Below are 16,307 nucleotides of genomic sequence, written 5' to 3'. Positions count from 1 at the left end.
CGAGCAACGAGGAGAGAGGCTTTCCACTTCTTGTACTCTTCCACCCAGTCCTCTTCCCTTTCCTCTCCTCAAGGTCCTGGGATCGAATTCCTAATGCAGATAAATGTTTGGGCAAGCTTCCTTGCTGTGTCAGCCCACCCACTTAGCAGTAAAAATAGGTACTTTTGTATTAGCTGACTTGTGGGTTGCATCCGGGGGGGGGGGGAATTTTAAAAAAAACTCTAGTCTAGCTGAAATGTTACATTCTAAGAAAACACTTTAGCCTTGTGTTAAAAATCTTAAATACCTTCTGGAAATATTCACTTGTTGGGTAAATTTTGTTTATGTAATGTTGCCTAAAAAAAATCGTACCCCTTCTCCCGTTTTTAATGGTCTACAGTAAAGACTATATTACACATTCCTTATTTCTTAACTTGTCCCGCTGCCTCTCCAATCTACTGTTGGTGCCTTTTACCCTTCGTCTCTCCTTGTCTCCTCTCTTCTTGCCTCCTGCTCTTCTTATCCCCTCACCCTAACTTATTTTCCTGTTAGATTTTTCTAGTGTAAAACTGGCGTAAGACTGACCCCAAAGACGTTCCTCGAAACCAGTATGAGACGCTTATGCTATATGTAATGATAATTTTCCCGTTGCTTGGTCCACGTCCCTCCCAGTATCAGTGTGTCTCCGAGGCTACAAGGAGTGTATGTTCTCTGACCAACATTTCACTCGCCTCTTTCCTTGTTAAAGGTTGGAGAAGATATAATGGTGAGAGATATGAGTATTAATTTAGAAAAGAGGGAGAAAATAAAAGCGGAGAGGTTTGAAGTTGAAAGAAGGGCTTGAGAAAGGGGATGTGATTAGCACATATTGACATGTCAAGAATACATCAGGAAGACAAACTGACCAATTACGCAGATTTCTTTTTACTCAGATTTGCACTGTGCTTTGCCCTGGTCCAGTATGCTTTTGTCCAGCCTGTGGTTTAAAACATTCTGGGATGGTTAACCCATGTCCGCTTCCAGCACAAGGTTGTGGAGTTCTGTTGGTGCTTGGTTCTTGTGTCTCGTGAAATGAAGGGGCAGATGACGAGGCGAAGGTTGCTGTGACGAGCTCTCTATAGCAGACTTCTGCCATAGTACCTTCATGGGCCCCACACGTTGATGTGTCCACATGCATTGATTCCTACATCAGGAATTATCACTAGTGTCAAGGTTGCAGGTGCTCCAGCTTCCCCTGTGTGTAGCTTGTTGCGTACAGCCGACTGTGGAACACGTTTGAATTGTTCACTACACTACACTGGGAACAAGTCAACCATGTGCTAAATGAGACAAGCTGGGAAGATATCCTAATCAATACGGATCCGAACCTTTGCCTGTAAAAAAAAAAAATAACTCGGTGGCACTTGAGGTCTGCTCAAGGTACATTCCATTAAGAAAAAGGAAGAGAAGATGTAAACTAGAAAGAGAGAGATGCTCCCTATACAGGCGAAGGTGAAGAATCACAGAGCTGCTGAGAGGGGCCAGTATATCTGAAATACGAAGGGGGACACTTGTCAGAGAAATAGCAAATATCGAACTTAAGCTTGAGGAATCTTACATGAGACAAGAATCTCAGGAAGAACTTAAAGCCATCAATGTAACTGGAAGAAACCAGAAATACTTCTTCTCTTATGCCAAATCAAAGGCGAAAACAACGTCCAGTATTGGACCCCTGCTTAGACGAGGTGAGACCTACACAGATGACAACAAAGAAATGAGTGAGATACTCAAGTCCCAGTATGACTCAGTGTTCAGTGAGCCGTTAATCAGACTCAGGATCGACAATCTAAATGAATTTTTTGACTGACTCAAAATTTGGTCACTTCAAAAATCTCTATTATCCTAACACCACAAGACTTCGAAACCCTCGCCAGACACTTTGGCCATTTCACTTTCGTCATAATTTTTTCACAATTATTGGGCTGTGGGAAGGGATCTTGGAACTTTTAGGAGCCTTTATTTTTTATATTTACAATTTAATTTGATTTTCAACTGATTCTGACTATTTTAACTTAATGTGATAGTATTTGTGTTGTGTTAAATTCATTTTTAAACTGTCTTTTTTGTCTTCGATGTTCGTATTTGTATTGTATTTTTTTCCATTACCAAGAGCACTAAACGATCCGCCTGCCGCCTTGGATCAAGAGCCCTGCACCAGTGGAAATAAATGGTATAAAATACCGACACAATGGAAATATAAATACACATGCAGTATAATGTGATCCTGACTATACTCGCGTACCTTCCACCCCAGGTAGATCTGTTTGTGACTTGAAAAAGCCCACTGTGTGGGCGAAACGTTGTCAATAAAGGATCACATTATACTGCATGTGTGTTTATATTTCCACCCCTGCACCAGTCTTGATGCAGATGCAGCGGGTTAAATTCCTAGTTTGTTGTACTTTTTCTTAAAGCAGAAATTTCGTTCTCTAGCATGAACTGCGCTGCCCATCGTAATGCATGATAAATTATTAAATTAAATTAAGTTTCGCTCCCCTTACGACACTGGTAAACAAAAAAAAGTGCCCAAGTTGCATAAGATTATTATAAATAGGTTTTTTATCGAAATTTGGGGAAAAAATAAGAACAATAGCCCACATAAGGACATAATGGAGGTGCGCCACGGTAAGCTACTGCATCATACGAAGCAGGTCCTACTCCAGGCTGATGAGTATCACGGGTTCCGACCTCGCTGGTTGCAAGAAAGTTTGCAACAGTGTTAAGAGATGGATGGTGGGTGGGTAAGGTCGTGCGTGGGGTACGGAAAGAGAAATTTGGTCAAAGGTCAGCTTACTGCACAGCTTTTCCCTTCTATCTCCCACTCCCAAAATTAAGCTTCGCTCCTGGTTGCTGTCATCATTCGCACACTGGTTGAAAGTTAAGCTTTTAATTTGAGTCTTGTTATTGGTACTGAGTTTAATTAAATCTTAGCTATAGTTTATAGTATAAAAGCAGCGAACCATTACAGAGCAAAAGCCTGGGAGGTAAAAAACAATGGTCTGAAATTTGGCATTTGAGTAAGGAGCCCAGTGATATGTATATGTATGACTGTTAACTTTCCTGTATGCTCAGTGTGCAGCCCATCCTCATTTGACACGTCAGTTTTCCTACGTGATTGCCAGCACAAATTTCTGAACGTTCCTTGCATATAGATTATTTTATATATTCGTTATTAGTGAAGTAGATTATAAAACAGTCCCCGGGTCCTAATGCATTATTTTCAAGCTTTCCTAAATAATGCAAGATGCAACTTAGTAAACCGCTAACTAGTCTGTGCAGTGCATCACTGCAAAGGTTGTTGTACCCGATATGTGAAAGACGAGTAATGTGAGTCTTGTCTATAAAACGGAATATAACTGACTACCATCGAATTACCGCCCAGTCAGTCTGACATCAGAAGTGGGAATATTATTAGAATCAATAGTAGTGGATATAAGCAAAAACCAGCTTGTTGAGCATAAGTTGATTTAAGTCTCTCGTCGCGGATTCACCAGTGGCTGAGAGGACATGATTTATAAGAAAAAAAATTATAGCTAGAGTCATTACTGACAAACAGCAGTGTTTGCATAAATAAGGTGATATCAGAATGGAGACTGCTTCGTAAGGATCAGTTTCTGGCTCCTTCCTCTTAGTCTACATTAATGACATTGATAAGGGAATGAAAAGCGACATGAAAACATATAAAGCAAATTAACGTTGCATTCTTGTTAGGAGATAAACCGCGTAAACAGTCTAAACAGAGCTCAAAATCAATGAACATTTCACTTTTTTGAAGTTGAGGTTCCCACATCCTCCATTTACAATGGCTCGACTTGTGTGTAATAGTTTAATATTTATGAAAAGTAAAAAGGAGACTTGTAGGTAAAATTTTTATTGTCTACCTCTACACTTGTAAAATATTAAAATAATTTTGTTATTAGTAGTCGCAGTATTACTATTTTATTATATATAAGACGTATTTGTAACAACTGGAAACAATAATTTAGTGTTTCACACTTTGAATTCCAAGTGAGAATAGTATAGCGTACCACCTCTGGGATCCAGCTCCTAACTTAACACCATGCGAAGGAAAATTTTGGCAATATAAACACAAATGCAGTATAATGTGATCCTTTATTGACTACGTTTCGCCCACACAGTGGGCTTTTTCTAGTCACAAACAGAACTACCTGGGGTGGAAGGAAAGCGAGTATTTATAGTCCGGCTGAGGTCAGGTGAAGAATGCTGCATCTGATGATGTACCGAGTTGGGTTGTAGAGTCTAAAAACTTGGGTAGCTTGGAAAGGAGACTGGACAAGTTTGTGAGCAGACCTTCTACAGTGTTCTTATGTGGGATAGCGATGAAGAAGTTTCTTGGCAAGTGGTTCAGCTATGTTATAGAAGCCACTATTCTGGTTGAAGTTGTCGGATATAGAAATAAGTGATGATTCCAGGATTCTTCGGTATTGGGTGTTGTCTTCTGTGGCGATAAGTCTTGAGTTTCTGTAGTTTATCAAGTGGTTGTGAATTACGGTGTTGTACGCATGCATTCCTTGTGTCGTCAGACCTGCTTGCGTATTGGTGTTCCTACTGAAATACGTGTTTGGAGGTCCCTCGATGTTTCGCCCGTATAACTTGTTTGCCAGTCATTACAGGGATTATGTATACCCCCCTGCAGAGGATGGAGCTTGTCCTGCCTACTACTGGTGATGTCGCGCCAGTGGTCGTGGTTGTGGAGGTAGATACTTGGATGATGTTTTATGCAAAGATGTTGGAAGCATGTTTGGCAATGGAGTTAGTGGGAAGGACTGTATCTCTTCTCGGCAGTGTCTTCTCTGGGTGTGTTGAAGTGTTTTGTTGTAGCCGTCTGCAGAGACTGCGGACGGCGAGCATAAATCAACACACCCAGACACCAAGAAGACCATGAATCCTCATTGCCAAACATGTTCCAACATCTTTATGGCTCATTCCAGCTACCTCACAACCACGACCACATCAGGGTATCACCGTAATTAGGCAGGACAACCTCCGTCTACTGCGAGGCGTATCTGCTCAATCGCTTGTGACTGACTGCAGCAGAGGTCGTGGGCCCATCAGGGAACTCGAAACGCATAATTTCGAAGGCGCCAACGCGGCAGATCGACACGAGAATGCGTAGTAACACCGTAATTCACGGCCTTGATAACTACGAAACTCAAGACTTATCGCCACCCAGGTTGACGTTTTATACCATTTATTTCCTCCGAAGGAAAATTTTCTTGAAGGTGTGTACAAAGCCTCCTTGTATAAAGCACATAATACTCGCACTTGTGATAATAACACTTTCAGAGGATGATGGATTGGACGAGGGTCTGATACGGCATGACTTCTTCGAAATCCACTTAATTTGCGGCACTTCATTTTTTTTTTTTTTCGAGAACTCCAAGTCAAGCGCGTGCTTGTCCCGTGCTCTAGTTGTGTACTGTGTTGTCTACGATAGATTAGAGAGCGCTGTTCCAAGGCTCTTTAATCTGTCGTAGGTGTCTGCACGTGTCTCCATCTAGTGCAACAACAGTAATTTATCTCGGGGATATTGTGAAGATTTCTCGACAGCGGCCAGTGATTGTTAAAAGCATTCATTAGGGACTGTTTTAATGATACGAAGCAGGCAACGTGAAATAAAACTGTCGGAGAATAAAAAGGACACGGTTCAAACGTGCTGGTAGCGAAAAGCTCTCAGCACGTTTGATCAAAGAACACAAGCACATGTGTTCTTTTCTCCGTTAGTGCTAAAAAAATTTTTTTTACCTGTTTCCTGGCATCTTTTGATCTTGCTTATTTACCACGTATCTTTTTTCCTCTCCTGGCTATCAAGAAGAGCATTTGCTGCCTTTGATCCTTCATAATTAATATTTTTTAACTACCTTATCTATTTTATAGCTTGTTTAATTTGTAGTTTTTTTGCTCATTTCTCACTGCACTCGTGTAACCTGCTCCTGTGTTTAGCCTAGTATTTGTTCTTCAACGTTACACCCGGTTATTTTTTTCGTTTTGAATTAGACATTTAGGGATTCCCTGCTGATTGAGTTGTTCTCTAGCAGTTTTGTCGTGTGCGATTATTTTAAATAACGTGAAAGATCTCATTCATTGTCATGAATTATTCAGGTTAAAACTGTTTTTGCTCTAATATCATTAGATATAAAAAAAATGGGTAGAACTGCGGTTGACTGGGGTTATTTGTAATTTTCAGATTTTCACTGATATTTACAGAGTCGTTAACATTGTTACTGCAGCTAATTTTTGTGGAGTGGTTTTTCCCCAGTGAAAGTTGCTTCCTCTGCTGCTGTGCATTATAATTATTCTGCACGACACAACCTATTCATTGCTTTGGAAAGTTTTTGCTTGAAATTAATAATTACCAATGCAGACTGAATTTAAAATAGTTTGTTTCTACTCGCAGTATAATGTAGGGAGTTGACTGACAGAGCGTTGTTAATGTGCTACGCCAGCAGTAAGAAATATTCGAGGGAATCATTGTAAATTGTAAAATTTGAACCAGAAAGAACGTAAAGACACAATACCGTGACTGGGACAATACACAACCCCCACATAGGAGAGAGGAGCTTACGATGACGTTTCGGTCCGACTTGGACCATTTACGAAGCCACACTAACGTCATACTAACGACCTAAATGACGTCGAAAGGTCCTCTCTCTGACTTAGACAACCAGGGGTCTATTGGTAATCCCCTTTATGTATGCTGGGAGGCAGTTGAACACAGTCTTGGGCCCCTAACACTTGTGTTCTCTTAGCTTCAAAGGTTTCCTTCTACCAAGGTTGGATTAGCTTTTACATGAGGCTTCGTAAATACACTTGGTGCAATATAACGTCAGGTGGCATCATGGTCACTTCTAGCCGGGAATTGCAACCACAAGGCTGGTTTCACAGCCTCTGGGGGTTCATTAATGGCCATCTTTTTTAAAGTTATATAACACATTTCTTTAGTTGCTTAGGTCTGGAATTAATGAGAGTAAGTTCTTTAGCAGTTAAGCTGTATCTTTTCTTTAATTATATCTTACATTCACTATTATTATATGCTAAACGCATTAGTTTGTACATTTACTTTATATACCTGATGTACAACTCGGCTTGTATGTGCGCGTATTGGTGTATGCAGTAACAAGAGGGCAAACACTTGTATATACTCCATTACCAATATGTAGAATACAGGTGTGTGCACAGATGTTTATATCTGTGTGTTTATACACTCGATTTACTTCAGTTCCTATTTAGGGATTAAAATAATCTTGACCGATGGTGTATACCCACAATGTGGAAAAGGGCACTAATGTACACAGTTCTGAATATTTATTGAAGGAAATGTTTCGCCAGGAGTGTTTATCAGTTCTAATGATGGAGGACTGATATACAGGCTAAATATACAGGTTGAATGCAGCCTTAATGACCCTTGTATAGTCGATAAGCTTTTAAACCTAAGAAATAAAACACGAAGAGTAAAAATATTCTCCTAGTGTCCCGTCTTCTTTATCATAAGTTTATTTTAAATTTCCTGGGGTAGTAAGCTTTATCTGTCATCTGACGTGTTTATGAAACAAAAACAATCTTGCTCGAATGCAAAATTATTTAAAAGTGTTTCGTTCCACACTCACGACGATGGCAGTACCTTCCTGGTTACAAGATACTGCTTTAGGTGCTTCAACTAGCTTGAGTTATTTAAACCTAGACACATGTACTATTATTTACAGTGTTCGGATACCTTGTATTTAAATATATTCCATCAGGCGAGGTTGAAGTAGTATTACTAAGCTTGTGTAGACCCGCCACACCCACACACATGACTTTCACCAAACATTCTTCCCACGTCCTCCAAGAGTGTCACATCGCATGATTTGTGCATTCTCCATCATTGGATCATATTATGTGTGAAGGACTTGCCCCCATGGCATTTTCTTTATTTGTGGCAGTACTGTAGTGCAAAACATCTCGGTTTCACTGTAATGCAAACCAATGAAAGCCTAATAATAAGAACATTCATGCTGTTAACTAAATGTGCATTGCATATGGGAGAAAGGTTTATTATTATAAGTTTTTTTTTTCAGATTCACTGAGCATGGTATTACAGACTAACATACATTTACATAACGAATACAACAAACAATTATTACAGGCATTCGTTGATGATAAATTGTTTAGATTTAACCTAAAATAACCCAAATTTTGCATATAAATATGACTGAAGGACAAGAATTGGACTCATGGTGGAGTTAAGGATGAAGGGGGAACTTGTCAATGTAACATACTCTGAGAACATTTTTTTATGAACATTTAACAAAGTTTTTTGTTATTAAGTCGTAAAAATGTAATGTAAAAATAACCTTAAGTTAAAAAAAAATAGTTTCTAGAAATGTTCAGCAAAACTTCACACAAACTGTTTATGGTAGACCACCTTGTGGGACATCCGGTGACTTGTCTTGTAGCAGAAGTGTTACTGAAGGTCACTCGCAGATCAGGAGTGGTGACCGATAGTGTACAACTCAGGGTTCTTGCTGTTTACACTCGCCCATTACTAGCCGAGTGTTATCTTTAACATTATTAGTAACTAGGCGGTTTGCTATCTTAGTATTATATAAAACTGACAAGTTGATGAGTAAGATATGTGCAACACCTGTACATCTTTATTGACAGCTTTTTGCCCAATGTTTCAAGTCTTACTCATCAGTTCTGGGTGAGTCGATCTGGGGCTGTGATATTACTTGTTGCGTTCGCGTGGGGTGTTCCTTGATTGTGAAAGGCTCTTGATCCAGGGAATTGGACTTGTTCTCCCCTTCCTTAGATCGAACCTGCTTGCACCCAATTCCCCATATGGGTTTCATAATAGAGATTCATAATAGGACCTTTTTTTTTTTTTTTTTTTTTTTTTTTTTTTTTTTTTTTTTTTTAGTGAACAGGTAGTATCCCGTTTCTTTATTTCTGAGCTTTTCCCTTCCCAATCACATATCATATATGTCCCCATCTTAGGGCCACCGTCGTTAGTGTCCTAAACACCGTCTTAGGGCCACCATCTTTAGTGGGCCTAGATATCTTGGGCTACCGTCTTTAGTGGTGCTAGACACCATCTTAGGGTCACCGTCTTTAGCGGTCGTATACAGCAACATTGGATATCTCGTTGAGAAACAGTCATATTTTGGATGCAATTATTAATAATAATGTTTCGTTTTAATATTTACCAATCCTTAATGCTGGTGAGGTGCTCGTGATTAAAGGAATTATAAGTTATCCTACCCTTCCTCGAATCAGACCTGATTACCTCCCATTAATTAGACGCTGTGTGATCCCTACGTTTAGTTTCCCTTTGAATATAATAATAGGATGGAACGAAATAGAATGACTTAGAGAGTAGAGAGATGTATCGGATGTGAAAATTTAGATATCCGCGGATAAGGATGTGTATAAGGATGTCTTACTTACCTATTTTGCTGATGCGGATGCATATGCAAATATCTGTTTCCAGTAAAATGCGGATGCGGATGTAAGAAATTGTGCGGATGTTCCGCGGATGCAGATGCGGATATCCAATACATCTATAAATCTGTAGTGGAGGGAAGGCGGGGTAGGGGTCGGCCTAGGAATGGTTGGAGGGAGGGGGTAAAGAAGGTTTTGTGTGCGAGGGGCTTGGACTTCCAGCAAGCGTGCGTGAGCATGTTAGATAGGAGCAAATGGAGACAAATGGGTTTTAGGACTTGACGTGCTGTTGGAGTGTAAGCAAGGTAACATTTATGAAGGGATTCAGGGAAACCGGCAGGCCGGACACGAGTCCCGGAGATGGGAAGTACAGTGTCTGCATTCTGAAGGAGGGGCGTTAATGTTGCAGTTTTATAACTGTAGTGTAAACACGCCTCTGGCAAGACAGTAATGGAGTGAATGATGAAAGTTTTTCTTTTTCGGGCCACTCTGCCTTGGTGGGAAACGGCCTATGTGTTAATAAAAAAAAATTATGCTAGAGTTTGTTAGTAACTGTGAAAATAGTCAGACTTCTATTAATATAGATGTAAAAGGTTATTTAGAATGCTAGGGTTAACTTATCCTCATAGTCGCGGACTCTGTTGCACATGTACCGTTTGCTTCACCTTTAGTCTAACCTTGTGCTGTTGTCGCCCAGACGATCTTTTGCATTTTTTAGTTTTTCTTTTTTTTTTTTTTGTTGCGCATGTCAGTTTTTGTTTTCATTTACTACTACCAAACGTAAGGACAGACTAGTCACCATCAGAAGAAAGTGGTAACTGCCTGATTTTTATTATTATTTTTTTTACAATTGAATTTACAAGCTATGAACTGTTATCACACATCAGCTCATATCGAGGCTCCAACGTATTTAATTGAACACCATCAACCCTCTAGGATGTCATCCACAACAGCCGGGTAAACATTATTACTTTTCGTAGTTTTGTTCAAGTTTTGTCGTTAATATATTTGACATTTGAGAATGTTTTAAACGCATAGTACCTCATGTTTTATTAAATAAAATTAATGACTGTATTAAAGAAAAATTAACCGAAGTTTAAAATTACTTCATACAGGCATTTTATTTACATATAAACAGTACATAAGTTCTGTTAAATGCAGCGTTTTAGGCTAACTCTTATTGAGATATGATACACAATAGTATATTGATAAATTATAATAATAAACTACACTTCTAGATAATACAGATAGCTGCACTGTATTATTCGTAATAGTTGAATGTTTTAGGTCATACATTTACTAGCTACCCCACATTGCATGGCACCCTGTACGCAACATTAATATGCCAACACGTCTGGAGTTTTCTTGTACATTGACATTTTGCACTGGATATGACTTCCAGTAAAACTGGAGTGTCTTACACATTTGCGTTGCATGTTTTTTTCACCAGGATGTGACCTACAACAATCAACTAACAAACAGGTAGTTATTTTTGGTACCTATTTTTTTTACTGCTAGGTGAGGAGTGGTTGATGACAGTACAATGACATTAAAGAGAGAACTGCTGACCACTTATCCGGACAATACAATACTGTGCACCCGCATTGTTTGACCTTTGCGGTTTTTGTTTTGTGCTAGCTGTATTTTACCTAACATTCACTCTACTATAACTTTCACCTTCCCAAGACCTTGCATTAATGTTATTTTAAATGCTAAGAAAGACGGACATCTTTCTAATACACGAACCTATTTTGGGCCATTTTGAAGAGCGAGATTACTGGTGCACTAAGACACAACATGGTGGAACCTATTTTTATTATCTTTTTGTAGTTACAGCTGATAATTATGCTGTTTGTGTTTGTCTTCAGTGTTGAGGATGTCATATCCTTCTTAAGTGATTTTGGAACCTAAATTCTCAGAGTCCCGTTTCCACTTCAGGGCCTGAACGAATCTATTCTTTAAAACTGTGTAGGGTTGGCCTCCACCATCTCTTCGTTTAGTGCATTCCACTTAATCACTATTTAAGATTCAAAGTATATTTCCTAACGTCCCCATGCTCCATGTGTTAGGTGGTTCAAGGAATAAGAAAATATTAAAGAAGTTTTTGAAAACGAGGCAGCAATATAAATGAGTGAAAAGGTATGGTGATGCTTAAAGTTCAAGACATGTATTGAGGAAACGTTTTGCCACAAGTGGTGGCTTCAGTTCTAGTGAATAAGCCACTTATGGCGAAACGTTTCTTCAGTAAATGTCTCGAACTGTGCGTATGACTCGATTGTTCAACTACCAGCGCGCTCTCACACTGAGGTTCGTGGTTCGATCCCCGGTACGGTTGGAAACATTAGGACGTCTTTCCTTAAGACACCTGCTGTCCATGTTCACCTAGAAGTAAAATAGGTACCTGGGTATTAGTTGACTGGTATGGGTCGCATCCTGGGACAAAATTGACCTAATTTGCGGGAAATGCCTTGCATAACAAGGGGCTTTCTATATAGTAGTATGTCATTGATGTCAGCTATGGTCTGTATACCTTGTACTTGTAGAAATGAAGATTATTATTACTATTATTATTATTATTATTATTATTATTATTATTATTATTATAATATAAATGAGTTACAGGGGAAGCAAAATCGTGACACCTGGAGTTTACCTGGAGAAAGTTCCGGGGGTCAATGTCCCCGCGGCCCGGTCTGTGACCATTCCTCTCATGGTGTGGATCAGGGCCTGATCAACCAGGCTGTTACTGCTGGCTGTACACAATCCAATGTACGAACCACAGCCCGGCTGGTCAGGTACCGACTTTAACATAGTGAGTCTTGAACTTGTTCATCAAGAACTGCAAGAAGCCCCTATCACGAGTTTTTACCATCCTATGGAGAGGGAGCATGGACACGGGGGTCGTCTCACAGTTACTAAAAACAACAGACATAGCCCCACTCCACAAAGGGAGCAGTAAAGCAATAGCAAAGAACTACAGACCGATAGCACTAACAAACCATATCATAAAAATCTTTTAAAGGGTCCTAAGAAGCAAGATCGCCACCCATCTAGAAATCCATCAATTACACAACCCAGGTCAACATGAGTTTAGAGCAGGTCGCTCCTGTCTGTCTCAACTATTGGATCACTACGACAAGGTCCTAGATGCACTAGAAGACAAAAATAATGCAGATGTAATATATACAGACTTTGCAAAAGCCTCGACAAGTGTGACCATGGCGTAATAGCACACAAAATGCGTGCTAAAGGAATAACAAGAAAAGTTGGTAGATGGATCTATAATTTCCTCACTAACAGAACACAAAGAGTAGTAGTCAACAGAGTAAAGTCTGAGGCGGCTACGGTGAAAAGCTCTGTTCCACAAGGCACAGTACTCGCTCCCATCTTGTTTCTCATCCTCATATCTGACATAGACAAGGATATCAGCCACAGCACCGTGTCTTCCTTTGCAGATGACACCCGAATCTGCATGACAGTGCCTTCCACTGCAGACACTACAAGGCTCCAGGCAGACATCAACCAAATCTTTCAGTGGGCTGTAGAAAACAATATGAAGTTCAACGATGAGAAATTTCAATTACTCCGATATGGTAAACATGAGGAAATTAAAACTTAATCAAAGTACAAAATAAATTCCTTCCACAAAATTGAGCGAAAAACCAACGTCAAAGACCTGGGAGTGATCATGTCGAAGGATCTCGCCTTCAAGGACCATAACATTGTATCAGTCACATCTGCTAGAAAAATGACAGGATGGATAATGAGAACTTTCAAAACTAGGGATGCCAAGCCCATGATGACACTCTTCAGGTTGCTTGTTCTATCTAGGCTGGAATATTGCTGCACACTAACAGCACCTTTCAAGGCAGGTGAAATTGCTGACCTAGAAAATGTACAGAGAACCTTCACGGCACGCATAACGGAGATAAAACACCTCAATTACTGGGAGCACTTGAAGTTCCTGAACCTGTACTCCCTGGAATGCAGGCAGGAGAGATACATGATTATATACACCTGGAAAATCCTAGAGGGACTAGTACCGAACTTGCACACGAAAATCACTCACAACGAAAGCAAACATCCCCCCAATGAAAAGCAGGGGTGTCACTAGCATGTTAAGAGACAATACAATAAATGTCAGGGGCCCAAGACTGTTCAACTGCCTCCCAGCATACATACGGGGATTATCAATAGACCTCTGGCTGTCTTCAAGCAGGCACTGGACAAGCACCTAAAGTCGGTACCTGACCAGCCGGGCTGTGGCTCATATGTTGGATTGCATGCAGCCAGCAGTAACAGCCTGGTTGATCAGGCTCTGATCCACCAGGAGGCCTGGTCACAGACCGGGCCGCGGGGGCGTTGACCCCCGGAGCTCTCTCCAGGTAAACTCCAGGGGAAGTGCACATGAGTCATGTCCTTGAAATAATGTGAAAAGAGCATGAAGCTAAGTATGTTTGTTGAAAACTTTCTAATACAAAACTAAAGACAGAGCGACAGTTTAGTTAAAGGTTACATACAAATTATATAGCATGTATACATGAATAACTAGGGCACAGTTCCGCAGTTAGATTTTACTGGAGTATGTGTTGCTTTAGGTACGATAATAACAGCTGTCACTTTGTCTGACTTTTTGGGTTATCCTAGGTAATTTACACTGTGTATGATAATTGTACTTATGTGTACCTTTTGGTTTAGAAAAACGCGTAAGCGAACACTAGGACAGAAAACTTTTTGGTTCTGGGACCGTGATCAAAGTCCCAGGACCAAAACTTTTTGTAATATGTCCTAGTGTTTGCTTATGTGTTTTTCTAACCAACTTATCAGTATCTATTACCAAGGTTTATTATACCATGTATACCTGTGCCTAAATAAACTTCCATGTACGCTAGCTCCTATCTTAATTACAGTATTATATGACTCTAGTTGATCAACTTTTATTAATTTATTCTGTATTTAACAGGAGCTTGTGGGTTCTACGCGATCGCGAGTATGGAGAAACTTACTCTTGGGCACAGTGGGTGTCATGCTTGTTGTGGCCGCTGGCATTGCTACAATTATCATCACACGAAGGTCAGTATCACATAAATATTTTAGGCTCGTTTGAAAATTTCCTTCCTTCTTAATCCACCAAGGGGAAAAATGTTACATAAATTTATACAAATGCTTGAATAAGTAAATTAAATTAAGTAAAAACTGTATTGGAGTATTAAACAAATCCCAACTGCACAATAGAGCGAAAAACTAATGTGAAGGACATGTGAGTGATAATGTCAGAGAATTTCACGTTTGATAGGATGGATAATGAGAACTTTCAAAACTAGAGATGCCAAGCCTGTGATGATTTTCTTCAACTTGCTTGTTCTCTCAAGGCTGGAATATTGCTGTACACTAAAGACTCTTATCAAGGCAGGCAAAATTGCAAACCTTCAGAATATACAGAAAACTTTAATGGCACATATAAGTACAATAACGCATCTAAATTACTGGGAGGAGTTGAAGTCCATTGATTTGTACTCCGTGGAATGCAGGTGAAAAAGATACATGATAATCTACACTTAGAAAATCCTAGAGGGACTAGTCCCAAATCTGCACACAAAAATCACTCCCTATGACGCCAAAAGACTCGGCAGGAGATGCAGCATCATCCCCCCCCCTCCTGTGAAAAGCAGGGGCACCACGAGTATGCTAAGAGACAAAACAATAAGTGTCAAGTGCCCAAGACTGTTCAACTGCCTCCCAGCATACATAAGGGGGATTACCAGTAGACCCCTGGTTGTCTTAAAGAAGGTGCTGGACAGGCACCTAAAGTCAGTACCTGATCAACCGGGCTATGGTTCATACGTTGGTTTACATACAGCCAGCAGTAACAGCCTGGTAGACCAGGCCCTGATCCACCGCTAGGCCTGGTCACAGACTGATCTGTGGGGACATTAACCCTTGAAACTTCCTTCAGGTAACCACCATGGATTAATTAAAATTGGACAAATTTAGATTTGGAGAGGGTATAGGATAGCACTGATTTGGCATTGGAGCTGTAGATGAGTGGAACAAACTCCCAGGTAGTGTAATTGAGGCAATAACTTTAGTTAGCTTAAAAAATAGTTTGGGCAGGTGTGAATTGGACTTGAATAGCATATGCCATTAGGCCTACCGCAGTCTTCCCTCTTTCTTATGTTCTTATGTGACTTCACATTAACCAAACTTGAGTGCAGCATTGTTAAGCTTTGATATATAGAAATAATGTATTCTTAGTTTTAACTGATAGTCACTTAAACTTCAGTAGCACTGTTTGACTAGAACAAATTTAAGTGTTATATGTGACTACATAATATTAGTAATCTTTCTCAGTCTGATCTAGAATACTACATAAAACAGTTGTATGTATTCATGACTATTCACAGGCCTACCACCATAGTTCCGGAGACATCTGCATTAACGGCTACTCCAGGTGGTATAGATTTAGCAGAGGTACTAAATGGAACCTTCTCTACAGAGTCTTTCAACGGCACATGGATCTCTGGTAGGTGCATTGATTTGTATGTACAGTACATAAATGTATATATGTATACTGAATGTGTGTGTGTTTTAAAAGTTCTTAAAATTCATACTATCATTATCCTGGCTTCTGTTGCATTTGCCTTATTGTGTTCTCCAAATGACATCCTGTGCCATAATTATTCCTGTTTTATACACAGATATGGCCTGCCAGCATTTTGTATACGATGCTTATTTTGAGCACAGTTGAAATCTGTTACTGTTAAACGTGTTATTTCATTTACCATTGTAAGGCTTTGCTAGTTTTGTCTTTGTACTGAGGTGACTTTCATACTTTGGTATCATCTACA

General features: G+C 39.8%; 1 protein-coding gene across 1 annotated transcript in view; it reads left to right on the top strand.

The window, feature by feature from the left end:
• The first annotated feature begins 14,423 nt into the window (after positions 1-14,423).
• The window catches only part of LOC128695580 (venom dipeptidyl peptidase 4), a 29,130-nt gene continuing 27,246 nt past the window's right edge, over positions 14,424-16,307 (top strand). The window contains exons 1-2 of the mRNA XM_070080045.1: positions 14,424-14,532; positions 15,864-15,982. Of these exons, the coding sequence (XP_069936146.1) occupies positions 14,486-14,532; positions 15,864-15,982 (166 nt within the window). The 5' untranslated portion in view covers positions 14,424-14,485. The remainder of the gene's footprint in view (positions 14,533-15,863; positions 15,983-16,307) is intronic.

Source organism: Cherax quadricarinatus, unplaced genomic scaffold (genome assembly GCF_038502225.1).
Source record: "Cherax quadricarinatus isolate ZL_2023a unplaced genomic scaffold, ASM3850222v1 Contig99, whole genome shotgun sequence".
Lineage (NCBI taxonomy): Eukaryota > Metazoa > Arthropoda > Malacostraca > Decapoda > Parastacidae > Cherax > Cherax quadricarinatus.
The sequence above is the reverse complement of the archived record's forward strand: the minus strand, read 5'-3'. Positions and strand labels throughout refer to the sequence as shown.